At 31.6% G+C, this 22,112-nt stretch overlaps 1 protein-coding gene across 3 annotated transcripts in view; it reads left to right on the plus strand.

The window, feature by feature from the left end:
* Window positions 1-19,459, plus strand: part of LOC132739622 (alpha-1,3-mannosyl-glycoprotein 4-beta-N-acetylglucosaminyltransferase B-like) — a 52,967-nt gene extending 33,508 nt beyond the window's left edge. For all 3 annotated transcript variants that reach the window (XM_060727376.1, XM_060727375.1, XM_060727377.1), the window contains exons 7-14: window positions 3,311-3,424; window positions 4,989-5,064; window positions 10,679-10,793; window positions 13,992-14,122; window positions 15,539-15,646; window positions 16,597-16,790; window positions 17,303-17,525; window positions 18,597-19,459. In XM_060727376.1, the coding sequence (XP_060583359.1) occupies window positions 3,311-3,424; window positions 4,989-5,064; window positions 10,679-10,793; window positions 13,992-14,122; window positions 15,539-15,646; window positions 16,597-16,790; window positions 17,303-17,525; window positions 18,597-18,626 (991 nt within the window). In that variant the 3' untranslated portion in view covers window positions 18,627-19,459. The remainder of the gene's footprint in view (window positions 1-3,310; window positions 3,425-4,988; window positions 5,065-10,678; window positions 10,794-13,991; window positions 14,123-15,538; window positions 15,647-16,596; window positions 16,791-17,302; window positions 17,526-18,596) is intronic.
* Window positions 19,460-22,112: the final 2,653 nt, after the last annotated feature.

The raw sequence follows: 22,112 nt of genomic DNA on the forward strand, positions 1-22,112 counted from the left end.
GAGTGTTGAAATTGTGTCATGTTACTATTAATTCCGGATAGTGTCACCTTGAACCAGCATAGAAAAAAAAAGATTTTTTTATTACTCCTTTAATTGCAGAATATTTATATAATGATTTTGCAAGCTTTAATGTAGGTTATAGGATATATGCAGAGTTTAAAGAAAGTAATTTTCTAGCGAACTAAGTGAAGCAGGAAAATTAGCTTCTTAAAACTCTGTATATAACATATAACCGTATTACAGTTAGTCCCGCCCATTCAAATTGGTGCATTGTTTAAATAGGCAGAGTCCATTAAATTGGCTCATTTAAAGTACAAATTTTATACATACAGTTAAGTTACAGTACTGTATGGTAAATATTTCTGCAAAAATTTAACAAAATAGAGTGATTTCATTGGCAGACACACTTTAGTGAACTGTAACATTTGGAACAGTGCCATTAAACAATCAAGGGATGTTATATCAAAATATACAAATTGAGTAGGCATATGGAGGCTTGCTTGTTCTATACTGATGGTAAAGCTTATCAGTTGTCATTTCAACTGTTTAAAGGGACTTCTCCGAGGTTTTAAGACATGGTGGGACTGAGATTAATGTTCTATTTGATGAAGGTCAAGGTCAATAGCTTGTGTGCAAAATTTCAGATCATTCGCTTACTCCATTTTTCCAGAATAACTAGTCTAATTGTGAAAAATAAACCACAGTTGAAAAGTGTGCAATGCTTTTCAAACCACAGTTGAAAAAGCATGCAATGCTTTTCACTGAAATCACACTAGAAATTGCTTAATGTGAAACCATTTGTCATGAATCTAACAAGATATACTTCAATACTAAATCGCTATAATTGGGGAAAAGGAGCATACTCAAAAAATGATTTTGCTAATTGGCCAATGGATGATTTTGTGTTCCATCTGCAACAGGACAAAAAAAAAGCTTTTCAAAAATAAAGATGAAAACATTTCTTGGATGTAAATGACAATTTAAATGTACCACTAAATAAGTCTAAACATTACAAGTAGGAGTTTATGGTAAAGTATTTTATTGGCAATTTTAGTTTATTTATAGACATCCTGCTAATTGCTGTCCCTGTTTACTCCTTCCTCCACTTTCTGCTTGTTATTTAGATAAATACAGCTTATTGCTGCAACCTTTAGGGAATAGTTTATTAAACAAGTTTGTTATTAATTCAGAAAAATAACTTAATGAGAAACTTAATCAATTCTGAAACATAAATTAATTGGACTTAGCTCTATTATTATTTTAATTATCAATGTAGTACTGGTGTATGATTTTAGTCTGTTTAATTAGGTTTTACAAACCATTCTAGATAGGGTCAGATTGGTACTAATTGATTGGCATGTTGTTTAAGACACCATCTTTTATGGTTTAAATCTATTTGATCCTTATACAATAAATGAGCCATATGTTTTTCCAGTTCGAAAATCTAACACAAATGTTAGAAAAGCGCCTTTTATCCTATGAAAACTTCTTAAGAGGCTTTATTAATTGTTCTGAATAATGGACAGCATTGTAATACATGTATGTAATTATTCATTAAAGTACTTGAAATGTTTACAAATCATGAACTTCTATAAATAGACTAAATGATGTTTTTGTTAAAGCAGTTTGCAAAATAAAAGGTGCACAATTAGTTGAGTAGTTATTGACTATACTTCAAACAGGGAGAATGAAGATTGCACATATAATTGATTGCTTTGTCTACAGATTTAAAGAGCTGAAACATGGCTCATGAAATGGCCTATAGATCTCTATATTTCTGTCTGTACATCCTGAATAATTAAACAGTTACAGTATATTTCCCTAATAAGTCTTTTTTTCTCTGTCTAAACTATAGGGATTGATTTAGCTATGTTGAAACCATGCATGTTTCAATTATGATGGAAGAAAAGTGAGTGTTTTTAAATGAGTTGAAAGTGTCTGAAAAGATTGACAGATCATATGCCATCTTAAGTGATTTTTCCGTCAGTCAATCTGTCAAATTCTTTTTCATTGTCAAAATCCATAGCTATAAACGCCTAATACAGTCAGACATGTATTAAGCAACCACACAAGGGAAACACCAAAAATGGTCACTTAATGCAACGATCTCTTAAGATAAAGCATGGGAAAAAGTCAAAGTTTATTCCAAAATCTTTCCTTTGCAGTGGGAAAGTTTTCCAACTTTATTCATATAAGTGTTTAATAATTATAACAGTCTGATAATCTAAATAGATGCTAAAATAAAAAAATGACTTTCTGATATTTATTGACAAAACTGTTTTTATCCGTTACAATTACATGTTTAACATTTTTCCAGAATTTTTAAGCTCCTCCATTTTTTTGTCCCTGACACTTAGCCTCTCATAAGTAAGGATGCTTTCTGTTGTATATTTTTCATTTGAAATAAACAAACTACATCTAATTGTAACAATATTAATTTAATGAACTGCTAACCAAGTTCAAGGTCAATTTAATGCAGTCTAAATATCAACAGAAAAGCATATACACCATGACAGTAGGGGTGGAGCGTTGCTTTGTTCTATCAATTTAATTGGATAATACGCATCACATGCATACTTAACTTCATTTGCATACACTTGAAACGGTTTGGGAAATAAAGTTTTACACACATTTGTGACATCACAAGGCAGCATTCTATTAAAACATTTGACAGGTAAAAATGATCGCTTGATGAAAAGATTTATCTCATTTATATTACTAATTAGTGGTCGCTGGATGTTTTGAGCAAAAGTCCCTTAACACATTAAAGATATAGAGAGAAAATGATCAGGGGTGAATTACAGTGGTTGCTAAAGACACAAAACATTAAGACAGTATGTTGATCCACCAAAAATCTTCATTCCATAGCCTATATCTATCTCTAAATGTGGATAATCAAATGGCTAAAATCTAAGGAAGAAGATTGATTTTATCTTTAAGGATCTGTACTTGACATACGAAATTGCCTACCTGAAAATGATGTGTTATTTGAGCAGTAATAAATATTTATTGACCATTGGATTAAGTTGAAATTATGCATAAAGGGGTGTTTATTTAGCCTAGTTAGGGGTTTCTTACTAGTGTTCTTGTTGATAGATGAAAAAAAAATCTTAAAGATGTCTGAAAACCTAGTAGTTTATACAATGATAAATGGTTTCTTGCCTTACTGCAGAGGTATTGTAAATGCATTTAAATAATTATTGTAAATGCCTTTAGATAATGAAGCATTTACAATCATGAAAATGAAAGTAGAAATTGATCTGCAAGTACATAATTATTAATTTGTTCTCTTTTTTTTTACTTTGAATAGATTCCAAGCATATTTAGAGAGTGGATTACTTGAGGTGATATCCCCACCAGCTGAGTTCTACCCTGATATGGACAATCTTAAACTAACATTTGGTGATACTAAAGAGAGAGTCAGGTAGGTATTGTACAGACTCATGCCAGCAGGAAAACTGACATATACCCCTTGGAGAATTGCCCCCTCCCCAATATTCGTCCCCTTTTTTGTCAAGGCAGATATTTGCCACCTCCTCTGTTTTTGACATTCACCCTCTTGTGTTAAATTTGCCATATAAATATAAATGGAATCTGCTCCCCCCCCCCCCCCCCCTCCTGTCAAAACATGTGACAAATATCCGCCAAAGCAAAGTAAGGGGACAAAATTCTGAGGGGGACGCATTTTCTAGAATAATGCCAGTAGAATACATGTAGATCCAGGCTAACTACATGTTCTATACTTGTAATGTACAGGGATTTTTTTTTTGTGGCTTATTTTATAGCTGTTATTGGGTCATATTCCCAATTGAAAATAGTCTATTATTTTCCCAGTTCAAAGGAAAAAATTTCCCAATTGAAAGTTACAAAACAAAAATATTGAATAAAAATTCTAAAATCTTTGAAAGTAAGGGCTCCTTCACTGTAATAGTGCTTAAATGTTTGAAGATGCCATCCTAGACAGTGATTGTTTGCATACATTTAATCACTGTAAAATTTCAGTCATGCATTTTTCCCCAATTTTTAACAAAACACCACTGAAATTCCCAAGTCCATGGGTATGGGTCATGTTCCCAAAATCCTTAAAAAATCCCTGGTGTAACCAGACTGTTGACTGTTGAAATTTTAGTATTTTGATATTTAGATTGTTTATAAATAACAAAAGAAAACTTCTAGAATAATGATAGGACATTCCAAGTCCCTGTGGTTGTAAAGAGGAGAAAGATATCACCCAGTTTTGGCTGTACATTATTTGAAATGGTTTTCTTCCTGCTTTATTATGTATGTAATCTTCTGATTTAACCCCCATCTTTCTATTTAAATGCAAATAAGATGTATAGAGACTTTAACTTGAGACATACTGACTAGTTCTGTATGTTGATGTCCTTGTATCCAGACTGATTTCACAGTTTATTATACTGAAGAAATGAAATACCAGTTATAAAATAAAACCAGTCTGCAAAATATAATATTTAACTACCTCTTCTAAAAATACATGTATTACAAGTGCCCTCACAGCTTATATTTTAAGATTCATAATTATTGCATTACCCAAAATTTTCATAGGGAGTGTACTAAATTAAATACCAGTATTAATTTAGTGGTAATTTAATCAAGACATTTAAAGAAGGTAAAGAAAAAATATATGTTGACAGTGTTAGATTTCTTTTAGACAGGCAGTTTCTATAGTAACTGCATATGCCAACTGTCAAAATGATCACTCTTTCCTTAGAAATAACAGTGTTTATACCAAATGTATGCATTTTTATATATACATCAAAAACTTATGGAAATATAAAATATTATTTTGACCTATTACATTTAGAAAAAGTTTCCTTTACTGTTTTCTCTCATTATTTTAATGTGGTCAAAGAACAGTCTTTGCTACATAAAGTTTATATAAATTTCTTTTACCACCTTTTCAGTTAGCTTTTTTACTTTTCATAGCAAAAATAAAAATATTTTCTTTTATTTCATGTTGTTTGAAGATGGAGAACGAAACAGAATTTAGATTTCACTTTCCTCATGTTGTATGCAAGAACAAGAGGTTTTTATTACGTCCAGGTATGTTATTTATGCTGTTTTATTAACATTTGCATGAATAGCTTGCCCAATGAAATATATTTGTCCTTAACTGTACATCACTCCCTAATGTTACTGTTTGATTCATCTTTTCCATAAGACCATAACACATATTTTCTTTATCTTTAAATGTCATACAATGCCATGATAATCTAACTTATTATTAATAATCATACAACATACAATAACAAACTCGCGATAATAATCATACAACATGCTTACAATTAATCTTGATTACTTGCAGCATCAAATAAAATTGTAATCTTTGTAAAATCTTAATATGCTTTGTAAAATCTAAATATGGAAAAATCTGTTGCTTCTACTCTTAAAGATATTTAGAATTAAAAAACAAACATTTTTTATTTCGCACAATATCTTTATGTAATGGAGAAGATGTCTCAGACAGTAAGAACAGTATAGTCTTTCGTGCCAAATTTATTATGTATGTATTTTGATGCATATATTTTACCACAAATTTGCCGTGAGCAGTTATGCATTGTTTACTTTGTTTACCCCCTTATCCTCCTATTTACATGCAAAATATCAAAAAAGGAAGTTCTTGGTTGAAATAGATGTATCTCATGTTTCGTTTGACACGCGTCATATAGCCATTTTCCATCAAAGCTTTTGAAATGTATCTTTTTAATTACTTAGGACATTTCTTTAATGCACAATACCAGTATGTAATTTCATATGGCCAAGTTATATTTAGAAGTAACTCAAGGGTAGAATTTATATCCAGTTGTCATTAAACAACCGCATTTAAAAGTTTTTAGCTATACTAATACTAATAGTAAAAAACATAACTAGCAAAGATTGATTAATTTTGGTGAGTTTGTTTGCTTTAAAGACCCTTCCATCTGTCTGCCGGACCGAATATGGATAGGGGACCATGTAATTGTTAACAGAACAAAAGAGAACAATAGAGTTCATTCCGTAACAATAGAGTAAATGGCTATTGGCCCGCTATTAAACAAAAGTAAATAATTAAGGAAATGACCCCTTATTCCATTTCAGCATCCATTGGTCATGCATGTTTTGTCTGTCTTTGGCATCTCATTTTTAGCTCAACTATTTTGAGAATAATAATAGCTATTGTACTTACATCGCATTCTGTGAAAATTTCTGACCAATCAAATACCTGAGTTGTGAGTTAAAGCTTAGATAATTTCTCCAAGGGATAGGAATAGTTCTCAGGTGAGCAATCTAGGGTCATGATGGTTCTCTTGTTTTACAATTTTCCCCAAACCTGCTTTATAAAAGCATGTATACATATAGCTATTATCATTTCTTTATTTTATACTTATATGTGCATGTGCTAGTTTAAAATAGAAAGCTTTTTGTTGTTGTTTTTCCAAATTTACAAATCATGGCTTGGTGCAAAATAGTAACAAAAAATGGAGATAGAACTATTTTCCGTTCCATTCACTGTTTTAACTGTACAACAGTACTATTTATATTATCTTGACAAATATTATGAATGTGGATGAAAAAACATGTCTGAACAGCTTTTCACTGTTGGAAGAATGTTTTTCTTGCTTGAAAAATTATATTTTTTAAACCCTAACACGTCTGTTGTAACTGTATAATGTTGCTTACTGTTTCAGTGATTTATTTAGACCTTCATGAATGGTAATTTTTCCTATGCCTTTATGTCTTTTTCATTCTGTTTGATAACTTGTTATTTGGTTTAATATTTTGCTTTGCTTTTTAATAGTTTTTAATTTTACCTTGATCCCTTCTGTAGAGGGGATGGTTTTATTGTTTTGCTGAGGCCCTCACGGAAGATCGGGAAACCGTTTGCAATAGCCTCATTTAATAAAGTTGTTTCTTACTTATTTCTTTAACTTTCTTACTTACTTACACATGTTTATTGTTTTAGTCTAACTAATAGATTGTCTTTGTAACAACTTTGTAATTCTTCAGTCATTTAGAATTATCAATCCAAATATCTGAAAGTTTTAGGATTGATTAGGTTTATTTGGGTAAGTTAGCAGTTACCCCTTGAGATAAAGTGGTTTCAGTCAGAAATGAAAAGTATTGTAACCGGGGGGGGGGGGGGGGGGGTTGGGGTTGAAAGGCCAATATACTTTATTCCTTACATTTAAGTTAGTTCCTGACAGTTAATGAAATAAAGTTTGGCATATGCCCGGCTATAACTGGCTAGAAGAATGGTTTGCAGTCAGAAACAGATATTGTATGGGTGATGTTTGCTTTGTCCCTGTCATGAAATAAAACTGCTAATTGTAAAATAGTAACTTAGATGAAGTCTTTCCTGTAAAGCTGCCAAACTATTGAAGAATTTTCTGTACTTATAAAACAACAACAAAAAATGAGGGATAAAAAACCTTCCAAATTCCAATTTTTGGGTATCAGTTTCAAAGGTCAAATTTAGCCCAAATGACATAAATCTTGATACTTTTAAGATATTTTTTGAATAATGTTATACAATACATGTAAAAATTGTAAGAATATATTTCTATAGGAAAATTCAGAAATTTAATGTTTTTACCTTTATTCCTCTTGGGGATAAATCTGTTTTGCATGTGGCATTTTCAAATTATTGATAGGGCTATCATTAGTTTTCTCTTGTAACAAACTGTATCTAGACAAATAATAAATATTTCATTGTTAAATTGCCCTGTAATAGACAAATAGTAAATATTTCATATTTAAATTTTCCTATAATAGACAAATAGTAAATATTTCATTGTTAATTGCAAGTGTAAATTGGTATTTTCATTGAAGTTGTGTAAAGGCGTCTTTTGCAGTAAGAAGGTGTGCAGCACACCAACAAAATAACCATGCATCTCCTTTTTCCATCATGATGCAAAAAGCACTGTGATTATAGTTTGAAAACATCTGTATTATTTTTCACTGTATAATAAATACTGTTTCAAAAATTGAGATTTGCATACATTTCCTTAACCTGCTGGAATCAAAAAATGATCACATTTGTGCAGTCTGACCTGGCTCTATACTGTTGGCAGCTTAACTTTGTGTTTTGATATTGAAAATCCCCTGAACTTTGATTGGACTGTTCCAAATTCAAAGCTGGACAGATCCATTATAGAAATATAGCAGATTAAGGGTTATTAATGAAATGTTGTCAGAACTTTAATGCTAAGTATTTAAATAGGCAATTTGTACGCTGAAATTGATTCATCTGGTTATTGTTAACTATGACTTACAGTTAGATAATAATTTGTCACGTTAGTGCAATAACTGATTAATTCCTATTAAATTTAGAAGGACTTATTCCATTACTGCACTTATGTGACAATATGTTGATTTTGTTCAGAATCTGGACACATTCGTGTGTATCAGATTAGTTAATATCTTAGTAATAATAAATGAAATATTGTTTGTCATGTTTATAGGTTTTATATTGAGAACAAACTATGTGAACAAAAGAATATCTGAATAATGCATTCTTTCTGCATGGCTAAAGGAAGATATCTGATTTTAACTATATTAGATAACATTAAAAGCACCATTTTCCATATTGATTGATTAATGTTTTAATACCATTCAATAGATTCCTGCTCATTGCTAATCCCAGAGGGATTTTGGAACAAACGCTGATAACAACAAGTTGAATAGATGAATACAGTTTTGTAGTGTTTGAAATGAGTGTATTTGAGAATAGATACTTTACAATTGCAATGAAACATTAAAGTGTCCATTAACAAAATTAAGTTTTCTCCTATTGATACAAAAGAGATTGTATTGGGTATTCTCTCTGCTTACATTATGCCTTGTTTTTCCTCTCATTAAGTTTACAGTTTTAGATGGGATTTATTATATTTTGTTATTAAATTCAACTATTAAGGGCTATTATTGATATTGTAATCGGAGAATGATTATTTGATGTAAGATGTCAACTGGTATAGTTGTGGTATGTGTTTGTGTGGACAGGTGGTACAGCTTTATAGAAGAAAATATATATGTTTATATAATGTCTTTAAAAGTGCAGTCATATCCATGATTATCATGTTTTCCTAAGTGACTCATACAATATAATATTTCAAAAAAAAAAAAAAGAGTCATATTTAAGAAATAAGAGTAAATATCACAATATGTTCCTTGGTATATTAGACTGTATTCTTTCAATTGATACATGCTGTTTTCCGAATGTAACATAGTATGTGTATATGTGTATATTTTGTTTTTGTCTTAAATGCCATATTTGCCAAAATAAAGAAGAAAGAAATCTTAAGGTCACTTGTCACTGAAAATAAAGATAAAATATAAAGGGATTCCACTTCAAAGTTTTTCTGACATGATGGTACTGGAAATGTTTTTCTGAGATTTGCATACCAAGGGCAAAATCTTTACAGAATTTCAACAGATTAAAAGTTTAAAAAATGTGAATTTATGGCTTACATTAAAGTTACATTAAATAAATATGTAAAAATATTTTGCCGTCGGCCTAAAAATCAAACATTCTACAGTTTCATTAACCGGTTTAATAGTTTTGTTGTAAATCTCATCAAATATTGTTCATAAATTAGGATTTTAAACAGGAAACCCCACGGTAACACTAAAGTTTGTATACGAATTTTAACATGCAAATGAAGACTATAATGAGCTCGTGTATGCGCTACGTCACAGTTTTATAGTTGCTATCCGGAACACAGCAAATGTGATATTTTCTTGTGCAAACACACTTTAACCGTTTTAGCTTCACGGTGCACTAAACCTGGGGTTCAGTAAAAGTAATCATCTCGTAAAAAGATTAAATTTGTATGAAAACATCCGTTACAATGCGGAAATATACCGTTAAATTAGGACTGCCGCTTATAGTCATGTTTGTTGATTTAATATTGATGTACGGATGATCCGAAGGCGGAGTTTCTCATGCAAACAGAATTTGTACTTCCCATTTCGCCACTATGAAGTTACCTATTTTTATGCTAATAAAACTCATTTTGGTTGTTTGGACACCAAAATAAGACATGGAGTCGACATGGAGACTTCTTCAAGAAATACATTGTAAAAAATCAATTTTTGAAAGAATTTTTTTTTGTAAAACCACTGATTAATGTTGGAGCTATTTTATTATTAATGAAATAATTAGAGACCCCTTTTCAAGTGATTAAGAAAGTTCTTTGACCCTAAACTGTACCCTATGTCCAGGAAAATAATTTTTAGCTTATCTGTTTGAAGAAAAAAATGGAGCGATTATGATTGCTGCGCAATTGTTGTACAAATACTTTAATGTTCATATTTTTTTCTATCTCTAAAGTCTTTGATACAAGAATTCTGATTGAAGCAATGTTTAATATTTTCTTTGATATTATTGATAAAAGAATTCTTATTGTTATTAATATGGCCAAAGTACTGAAGTGATCATTATTAGCTCATCACTACAAGAACAATCTATGGTCTGATTATGGCCCCTTTCTACCTATTTATATTGCATTATCCTCAAACCATTTCGTATTGTTACTTCTTTTGCTTTTAGGGTTTATAAAAACAACATGTAATTGAGATTTTCTTTTTCAGGAGATTATATTTGTGTCAAGTAAGGCACTGAGAAATGTTTGAATAAGTAAATGATGATACATTATTATATGTATTTCTATTTTTTCAGTTAGAGGACGATGTGATAGCTAAGCCCGGTTATTTTTCCATCATGAAGACTTATGCTGACCAACAGAAAAGCAATGACTGGATTCTGTTAGATTTCTCCGCCCTCGGTTTTATTGGTAAATATTTTTATAAACCTGTTTTTCGGTTTCATGAGAAATTTCAACCAAACCTTAGCAGAACTGCATGGTCCTGTTGTCTCAATGGATAGAGTGTTAGAAACAAAGGTTCAATTCCGGGATGTTGCAAGTCACTTCATGAAATCCTGTCTACGGTCATCCGCACTGTACCTCTGCTCTGGCATGTACAGAAGTTATCAGTTCCTTGCGAAAGTGAAGGCATATAAGTACTGGTAAATTGCTTGACAGCTTGCTCAGGAACAAGGCAGTTGCTGAACTGTGCTCTGGTGAATTCAAAGTGGCTTACTACCATGAACCAGAGGGTAAAAAGCCAACACCACCACACCTGAGCAAAAAAAATAAGACTCTTAATGCCCTTATGTATATATAAGGGTTTTTGTGATTCTGAGTTTTGTGTGTGTTTTTCCCCCACATATTAATATTGGCATAAGAGCAGGTTATTGTATGATAAAATATAAGCCAATATTCTCATTTTTCCTAATGTAGTATTTTTAACAAATGCTACACAAATATTGTTATAGTAACTGATCATCAGATATGTTTTTTGCTGAGTCATATATCAATGTTATATTATTATTTATAGCGCAAGTTTCAGAATTCAAATCACGAAGAATTTATGTCACTAGAATCCATGTTTCAGTAATAAAAAAATTTAATATTCAGTCGTGCTGAAGCAGATTTTTTTAGTGAATTTTAATATTTCATCTCCGATGTTCAGAGGAAATATAAGGCAGAGCAAACCGGTTTTATAACTGTAACTTGAGGAAATTATGAGTGGAAGTCAAGTGTCGTGTAACAGATTTAATGATGTGTGTTGTAACATGCTTCCTAACTATATCTAACATAAATACCTTGGTTTTAATTTGTCAAACATTATGATAGTTATTAATTTTAAATTTGAGCATTCATATAAAGGGTTTTTCGGGACTTTTGGGCAGATTTTTAGGAAAATGCAAAAAAAGCGGGCATTCCCCCCAATGATTTATATTTGAATTACATATACATTAGTTTGTAGAGATTGTCAATTAAAGGTAATGGGAGGAATAAGTTGCAGAGATAAAAAATTTCACTCGTCCACTCGTAATTACAAGTAGAATTTTAAAGAGAACTCAATGCACGACAAGTAGAAAAATGTTGCCTGTAAATATTAGTTTTAGAAGCTACTCATCCTGCAGGACGAGTGACTCTGAAAATATTTTTCTTGCCAGAGTTGAAAAATGTTTATTAAGTATGATAGTGTGGAAAGCTTGAAGTTTATTTGAAATAATCTGGAGTCTGTCCGCTAATTTGAACAAATCTGTACTTGTGTCATCTAAAATCTATACCCAATTTACTCAATATACAGTGTTTATTTTAGTCCTTATTTCTGTTGGCTTAATATTCTGAAGTTTTTGTTCAACAAGGTGGTCTTAAATTACTTCTTACATTTTGATTTTCATAAAGAAAGCTTTGAATTTTATATAAATGCTTAAAACTTACTGGTTGATTGACCTATTCTCTACTTCACATATTGAATTGTAGCGCACATCTGGATCAGCGGAAATTCACATTTATTTTTTACTGATGCCTGGTTTTGAGATCCATATGGGTTCCACCGCAATGTTTAAATCTACAGCAATGTAAACTTGCATAGACATGTTTTATTTATTTGCGATTCAGGTGTTTAATGAAAACAGATAACTCTATGTTTTTGTTTATTTATGTTTTTGTTTTATTTATGTTTTTGTTTGTTTATTTATTTGAAAGTATTTTGACACCTTAATTCAAAGTATACATGGAACGTTAATGTAATGTAAATTGTTAATTAATTTTCTTTAAAGGTTTATAACCACAATTAAGATATTGTTACTTACCTCAGTGCAAGTAAGTGAGAAAATCTTACCTATGAAGTTAATTATACCTTTTTGAGCCCAAGAACATGATTTTTACCTCGACTTTTCAAAGAATAGGCTCTTACAGGCGTCAGTGTCCAAGTTTGGTTAAGTTGTTGCATGCAAGTTTGTATCTTCAAATATACTGAAGGAAGTGGATTGAAACTTCACACACTTATTTGAGAGGGTAATATGAGGTCACCATTCAAGGCCCAAAACTTAAACATGGATTTTGACAGAATTATGACCCTTTTTGAACTTAGAAAATTAAATATTTCTGACATGTTATATGGCCATTTATAAACGTTTGTTTGTGGCTTGGGTTATTTTGCCAGAAAATTAAATATTTCTGACAGGTTATATGGCCATAAATGAATCTTTATTTGCAGCTTGGGTAATATTGCCAAACAACTGTTTATATAGGGCCATATAACCTGTCAAAAAAAATCTTTATAACTAATAATATACTGGGTCACGGATTGACATTGATAATAGACATTAAAGCACACACAATCTGTTTAGTTTGTAGTGCCAGAAAAGCAACCCCCAAAAAAATGATTAAAGAATAATCTTGCATAAATAAGCAATGAGTTAAAACAAACTAAAAGATTATTGCTTTTACTATAAATTTAGAATCAAAGGTGAATATCAAGCTGTTTGTCAGCTGTTTATATAAGCTGTGCATAGGTTTCTGCTAGCTCTTCATAACAGATGCAGTTACACTGCATGGGGTATTTATGAATGCAGTTTTACAAATGGTTAAGGAAGTGCGTTTTGTAATCATCTGTTACCCTTTACCTGAATTTCGTAATTGGACTTGTCCATCTTCAATTTTAGGACTGTCCATTATCATTTTTTGGGGATATCTTGATGAAAAATTGAGAGTTGATAAGCCAGTAGTATAGAGCCTGGTCAGACTGCATAGACTATACTGGTGGCAAAGGCTGACCACTTCCTGTTCTAGTGGGTTGGAGGGTTAAACACAAGTTTAAAGGCACATTATGCCTCAGAAATAAATAAATCTTTAACTACTAACATGAATTCTATAAAGTTTGAGTAATGGTTTTAGAGTATGTATTAAGGGTAATTGGCCAATGAATTACTTTCTTGGAAACAAAGTGTACCAAAAATAAAATTAAAGCATTTGAGAAATAAAAATAAAAGCATTTCTGAGGCATAATGGTTTTGAGAAAAATTCCAAATTCATTTAAAAGTCCCTGTGGAGGAATGATAAAGTACATGTATTTATATCTCAATAACATGAAACAAAGCACATAATAATATGACTTTTCATTTTATGTTTTAGGTAAACTGTTCAAATCGTCACAGATCCCGGTGATCGTGGAATTTTTCCTCATGTTTCATAAAGATAAACCAATTGATTGGTTATTAGATCATTACCTCAATGTCAAGGTCTGCAGTCCTGAAAAAGATAAGGTAGGTAAATCTGTTTTTTTGTTTACTTTCGTGATAAGGCGAAGGTGGTTGCTTTGTATTTTTAAGACCTTATTATCAATGTTTAAGAGGGCGTCTGTGGCCGAGTAGTTAAGGTCGTTGACTTCAAACAACCTGCCCTACTCACTGCTGTTTGTTCGAATCCCAACAGCGTCTTTGAATTCTTTCATCTTTCATGTGAGGAAGCTACCCATCTAGCATACAGAACGTCGGTGGCTCTACTCCGGTACCAGTTTGTGCCTGAAATAATGCACAGAAGGGCACCTGAGGTCTTCCTCCACCAGTAAAGCTGGAACATCGCCATATGACCTATACTGTGTTGGTGTGACGTAAAACCCAATAAAACAAACAAGCAATCAATGTTTAAAGATAGGCTACTCTGGTTTTAAGATCATAACTTTGTGTCAAGGTCTATGATGACAAGTATGTTTAAAAGAAAAGATAAGAAAAGGTAACTACATGTAGTTTATTTGATGTTATCTCAAGTCTGTCGATGTAAATGGTACTAAAAAGATAAAGTAACTACGTAGGGCTAGTGTCACAGTAAGCAGTAACAAAATATGAGATAATTAAAGGGGAATAACTGTGGTTTAAAGGAATATAACTGAAAATGCATAGGCTGCATTTCTGATACTGGAAATGTTGGTAACTGTAAGATATTAGCATCAATGTCATTTCAGATGTTTATTGAATAGGAAGGGAAATAAATCTTGCAGAAATATATATTATTCTCATATGATTTATTCTTCTTATAAAAGTTATGGACTACTTAAATGTGTCGATATCAAAGACTAGATTAAAAGAGTTTAATTATATTGAAAGATGAATATGGGTCAATAACTTATATTTATATTTATTAGAGATTATTGGTACTGTTCTTATACTTGAACAGTTTTTATTCATTAATTACAACAAATTATTCAACTTAAATAATCTATGCCCCTGCAGTGCCTTTGTTGCAAAAACTTTAATGTAGCCCATTATTCAAACATTTGAAAGTTATCAACGTGAAACCTTGCATATCAAGACAAGGTGCAGTTGTTAGTCAAGGGGCGTAATTCTGAAAGCTATATTTTTTGGAGTTATGCCCCTTATAACTGAGAATTTTTAACTGACAAGCGTTACCACTGCATGCAGTTAAAATAGACTTGCACTGTGTCCATTATGCATACTTAATCTTACAATTACTATTGAAGCAAACTAGAGCTAGAGCATACATGTAGTTAGGCATTTTAGAACAAAGTTAGGCAAACTTGACCAAATTTGGGTGAATTCAACCTTTTTGATTAAGACTGTTGTGAACATTTAAATAAAATCTTTATGCTTTTTTATGATTTTAAAATCTAATGCTTTATCTGAGTAACCAAACAAATCAGTTTTTGATGTGAATATTTTCAGAAACACTGTGCACGTATGATTGCCGAAGTTCGTAAAAGATTCAAGCCGTCACTGTTCCAACATGTGGGCATGCAGTCTTCACTGAAAGGGAAAACTCAGAAGTTAAAGGTATTGATATATTTTACTAGTTTACAGTTTGTTAAAAGATAAGTCATATTTCTTGTTCACAAGTTTACATTAGTAGAATGAAACTCAGTTATTTAATTGAAGATCTTACAGCTTTGACTGGCAAAATAGCATATCAACACAAACATCGTTTTGAAATTACATGTTTAGTTTTATCACAAACCTGTGCTGCTTTTGCGACTCAGTATTGCACAGCCTTGCACATATTTCGATGTGACGTCATTTGGTAATACAAACATAGCATTTATTTGCGCTAAAATTTAGCATTATACTGTAGGTGCTACAATGAAAATTGGTTCTTTTTCATTTCAAACGGTCTTTATTTTTTGTATATGATAAATTTTTATAGAATATTAAATTTGTGTAATTTCATTACTTAATTTATTGAACTCATTCAATATATCCAATATTAAACTTATACTCTTTCAATATCCTCTATAAAACATGTTTCTTTTTAACTCCGTTATGGAACAAGTGGTTGCAAAGTGTATTTGATTTTACGGGTCTGTTTCCTGGAACCGACTAATACTGGTGTCAGGCGTGACCCGAGTGGTGTTTAAAACCGTTATCCCCAGGTTGAGAGGCAGACACCTTAACCACTAGACCACCGCTGCTCATGACTTGTTGAAAAATAAGTGAAAATAATGGAATTTCAAACAACAGCTTTCAAAGTAGTGGATATCAAATAAAACTATGATTTCTTTGTACTGTTACATATTTTTTTACTCCAAGTACTGTTACATATTTTTTTCAATCCAAGGATCACATTATGTTGAATGTTGTATTAACAAATGAAGACATATGTTCACTTTTATTAATAGATAAAAATTTCAAGAAATAATTCCTATTCCTAAATTAATGTAGGAAAATTAATGTAAGACTATATTTAATGTGTAACAATTTCATGTAATGATTGTGTGTATTATTTACAGGATAAAGATTTTGGCAAACAGGCCATTTATCGTGCTCATGTAAATCCACCAGCAACAATTGTATCCAAAATCAAAGCATATCAAAAATATTTCATCAAAAAGGCGTACATTGGGGAAGACGTATTTTGGGGCTTGTCACCAACTGCAGGGGATACTGTTGAGATTAAATTTGATCCTGCCATAGAAATAGCCAGGTATGATTCCATGCATAAGTTTAAGCTGCATTTTTTATACAAAAAAGTGAAGCTATTTTCATGACTTCTCATTAGTGTATGTGTCTGTGTTGGTTAATCTTTATCGGTATTTTCCTTTTTTTCAAAAACTATGAAAGCTTTTCACTTCAAACTTGGTATACATAGTTATTGTGTCATTAAAGGACACCATTTCAAAAGGGCAGAAATTATTTTTTGCTAAAATTTTGCACCTTTTTCTGTACTGGTTTTATTTAATTGTTTAGCATGTAGAAAAGTAAAACACATTGTCTATGGACCAGTCTTGTTCAAATTTTGAGCTTTTCTTCTTTCCAAATAGAGCTATAATCACTTGTCTGTTTTCAGGGACAATTTTTTTTTTTCCTGAATGGAGTTATGACATTTACCCTTTAACTGACTGATCATGGAGGATAATTCTTCATCTAACACTTCAAAGTACAGGCTACTCCTTTCTGAGGTGCTCCTTGTTACAAATTTCTCTATCTTTTTTCCAGTTACTTATTTCGCAGTGGTAATTCAAACCATCCAGATGACAAGTTTCTAGACACTGTTGTAGAGATACTTCCTGAAGGTGCTAAAGATGATGCATTTGTTAAAGTGGGGGAATTTAACAAAGAGGGTCTTGCCAGTGCAGAAGTTGATGCCGATATTGGTAAAGTGTCAATACTTCGTCTGAAAGTCCTGAAAGAAAGCTCAAACTGGGTGATATTAAGTGAGGTAAACATTTGTTTTCTTTATCTTCCAAAGCTTGGTAGGGTTAGTTACATGTTCTGGTATATAAGCCTCTATAGGCAAGAAATGAGGCATCTATAGTTTGATAGTTAGGCTTCCATAGCCATCTAGAAGGAATTCTTTAGTGAAGTATAAACATTTGATAGCCAAGTAGTGAGGCTTCCATAGCTAAGTTAATTGGTTAGACTTCCATAGCCTTAAACCAAGTAATTAGGCTTCCAAAGTCAAGAAAATTAGATAGGGTAAGGCTCCCTTAGCCTAGTAATTTGGTTAGGCTTTCATAGCCATGTAAATTAGTAAGGATTTCTTAGTTACATGTTAGTAAATTAGTAAGACTTTCATAGCCATTTGAATTAGTAAGGCTTCCATAGCCAAATTGTAAGACTTTCATAGTCAAGTAAATTAGTAAGGCTTTCATAGCCAATTAAATTAGTAAGGCTTTCATAGCCAAGTTGTAAGACTTTCATAGCCAATTAAATAAGTAAGGCTTTCATAGCCAATTAAATGAGTAAGACTTTAATAGCCAAGTAAATTAGTTTAAGGATTGTGTAGCCAAATAAAGTAGGAAAGATTCCATAGCCAAAATAGTTGTAAGGCTTCCATAGCAAAGTAAGTAAGCCAAATTGTGAATTCATTGACTTAATAATTACCTTTTAGGATGTGTATTTTATTAAAAAAAAAACATAAAAAATTCATAAGTGTAGTTAAATGACTGAGAAATTTATTGTCTGGATGTCTTCCCTGCATAGATTTACAGTTTAAGTATATTGGTTTTGCTTATTGGTTATTCTTGGAAAAAAGGTCTTTTCATTTTCACTTGATGTTAAAAATGAGTGAATAGCTTCAAAATTTATTCACCGTAAATTGTATTTTTTTTTTAAAGTTGTATTGTTGTTGTGCTATGAATAAAGATGATAGAAAAAAAAAAACAACAACAAACAAATCAACATACTGAAAAAGGAAAAAAAATCTAGTTGATAGTCAATGTCTGTAGAAGTGTTAGCTGAACTTGGTCAATCGGTCAAAATATCAAATAATGTTCTTATATATTTACAGGTTCATATAGTGCCAAGGCAGACTAGCTGACCGGTCATAGTTTGAAAAAACATTGGAGTAATGATAACCCAGCAACAGTTCATGAAAACAGAACGCTAGGTTTCCAATCCGGGGTGCTTGCAATAGGAGCTGTTTAGCTCTGCTTTCACTCACTTACTTTCTTCATCTGTCTTAATCATTGCTGTTGTCAGTGACAAACTCTCACTTTCACAGGGATATAGACCCCTATTTATTGAAATAGCTCATGTGACAGATTTCAGCTATATAGTGGTCTGAAACCTTTTCATCTGTATAGTGGTCTGAAACCGTTTCATCTGTATAGTGGTCTGAAACCTTTTCATCTGTGTAGTGGTCTGAAACCTTTTCATTTGTATAGTGGTCTGAGACCTGAACATATTTCATAGATCATAGAACTCATTGTGTATTTAATGGATTCTCCCACAAAGGTTTGTCAGGCACTATATTCATTGCCAATTTCATTGCCATCATAATTATGTGATGGAATAAGGGTGTAATGCCCTAGCATTCAGAGAGAAACTTTTTATTTTGCGTGATGAATGCAGAGGTATTGCAGGTATAAGCATTATAAATAATTTATATATAATTTATGTGATAGACTTACATTTGTACAGGTGTCTGGGGTGTCAGGACAACCAATATTTTAGATCAATCTTACTAACCTGGTGAAAGAAATGGAATCATCTAGACTGGGATGCTTTCATTGTAAGATTTGTCTCCATTTATCAAATCAGTCTGACTATTTGGGAAAATAAATGTTTAAAAAAATTTGTGGGGCTCGTTTAGTGGATGAAGAATGTTTGATTATCACATTCTGACATTGCAACTGACAATATTAATATTCAAAAGTTTTACTATAGAAATTGATAATTGTGTATCATTCTATGTCTGAACCATTCAATTCATTCATCTGTCTCCAGTTTCACTACCATCATATTATGATATTTTAATACCAAAGAAACACTTTTTTATGGCTTACAGAGATCATGAAAACAATTTATAGATATATTTAATAATAATATTGAAAAGGAAGGCAGGGGAAGATAATACTTTTACTCACTAGGTGTAAAACATGCATTGATCTAATTTTAAAGTTGGTTATAGAGAAAGACTTTTGTAAGACTGTAGTCTTACAGTAAAACTTTCCCGCCAAAATAATTCCAATATCGGCCAACATCATAGCAAATCGGTTATTTCTGAAACATTATTTTTTCAAAATCTTTGACATTAGATTATTTACAATCACTCATCCTTTATTGCATTGTACTGAATTCCGGTTAAAAATTGTTGAATACCGAAGATTGTGGGAAAAAAAACGTTCCGGAAATATCCGATTTATTACGATATTGGCCGTTTTTAGAATTTTTTTGGCGGGAAAACTTTACAGTAAGACTACCTTAATACAATTATGGAGTATACATCCTCGTTGTTTATAAGCTGTATGAGTCAATTCTACATTTATTTTTTGTCTGGCGTGGTATACTTTGTGATATATTTAGATTGTTAATGTAAATGTTTTGAAAGTTCCTTTTTGTATTTTATCCCATCTTTATTTTTTATCCATTCTGTATGTATTTTATTCCTTTTGTATTTTTGTTAATGTCTCATATGTTTGAAAGATTTGCCAGAAATATAAAGCTTTCACTCTTTTTTAGGACAGTAGCTTGCACTTGCCAGTACCGTCTATGAACAGGCTCAATCAAACTGAGCCTGCAACATTTTCACTTTTTTACCATTTTGGACATTCTACAGAGATCCTTTTTTTATATGGTTCAAGTTAAATATCAGTATGATTTAGGTCAAAACTGATGCACAGTTTTGAACTGTACCAAACTTACAACTGTAATATATTAAGTGCTTGCTTGTAAGTAGAAAAAAATAAAGATTTTTTATTTTAGAAAATCATGATTTTAAATCACAGAATATAAGGGTAATGTATTTTGGACCTAATTATGGGTATACTAATTATTGGTATTTTTATATACCCCGACCAGTATAACATTTAATTATGCCAGTAATATTTATGGGTAATGAAGAACTTACCCCAGAACTTCAAATATTCATATGCTTACTATTAATAATGGTCAAAATTTTAATTCCCATCCAAGTGGTGGTCCCAGCATAAAAGGTTGACTGTTGGTGGATCTAGTCAATATGTTAAATTTTGTGTTCAGTATCTTAGGTGGCCATAATTGCATTTTATAGTGTAAGTTTCTTGTAACATTTCACAAGTCAAGTGTTCAGTATTACATATATCGGTACAAACTGTTTGATTTTTGAGTTTTTGACGACACCCCCTCTTTATATCTGATATAATTTTACTGTGATTCGCCCTTCCAGTGACCTATTAGTAGTTGGCACTCAACCAAGAAAAAAAAAGGAATTTAAAAAATGAATGATTGTTCCTTGTGCAGAATCCTTGAATACTTGTGAATTAACTGCTTGTGGATTTATAGTGTCAGTTTTGTTTAAACAGGAACTTGTTACTAAATAAAACAGAAATGAGGAGCTAATTACTAAACAAAACAGCAACCAGAAATGATAGGGCATTTTTTTTTTATCTGTTTGCATAAGGTGAGGTCTCATTTACCATCTCAGACACAAGAGTTCGGACTTCATTTGTGTACCAACATTTTGCTCCTATAACTGCTCTGACTTATCCCCTCTATCCTAGTGGCACACAACTTCTAACCCTTACCCTACTGGCTGCCACAGAATATACCTGTGCGACCAGTGCGGACGAAAATCATAGGCTGCACTGTTTGCTCTTCACTCCGTATTTTTTTTGTAAATTTCCCTAAAAATGATGAATCGTCTAGATTGAAAGTTTGTATTTTGAATTTTTCTCTAAAAGTGATGAATTGTCCATATTGAAAGATTGTCAAATCCATTTAAAATATTTAGTGTGGCAAGAGTTTAGATAATTATGCATGCATCTGCTATCTGCATTGTTATAGTGAAGTTTAGTATCACACATAACTGTTTGTAGTTGTTGTTGTTGTTTAATGTAATGCTATTTCTGCCTCAATTAACTGCGGTGCTATTTATTATGTTACTAATGTACTTGCATCTTAGAGGTCTTCTTTTCTACTTATATAGCTGGAATGTCTGCATGATTATTACTACCTATGCTTAAAGGCACACAAAATGAAAAAAAAATCTTCTTTCTTCAGAAAAGTTTAAATAATTATTACTAAGTTTTAGAGCATGTTACATGCTTATCACCTGAAGGAAGTAGAGCTGGATGTGAAATTATTTGTTGTTAAAGAAGCAAAATGTAGTCAAAATAAAATTTTGACTTCCGTACAAAATACTAAATCACTTTAACTATTAATTGCCAAAATTCAACAGCAGCAAAAGATGATTCAGGTAATTGGCCAATGAGTATTTTTTTCTCTTTTTTGGGCTTCATTTACAAAACACGAAAAATAGAAAAAGGCTTTTGAGTTATTAGAATAAAAGCATTTTAGGGGGCATAATGGGCCTTTAACGTGACAT

The sequence above is a fragment of the Ruditapes philippinarum genome, unplaced genomic scaffold (genome assembly GCF_026571515.1).
Source record: "Ruditapes philippinarum isolate M1 unplaced genomic scaffold, ASM2657151v2 ctg948_1_1_1_1, whole genome shotgun sequence".
NCBI classification, from domain to species: domain Eukaryota; kingdom Metazoa; phylum Mollusca; class Bivalvia; order Venerida; family Veneridae; genus Ruditapes; species Ruditapes philippinarum.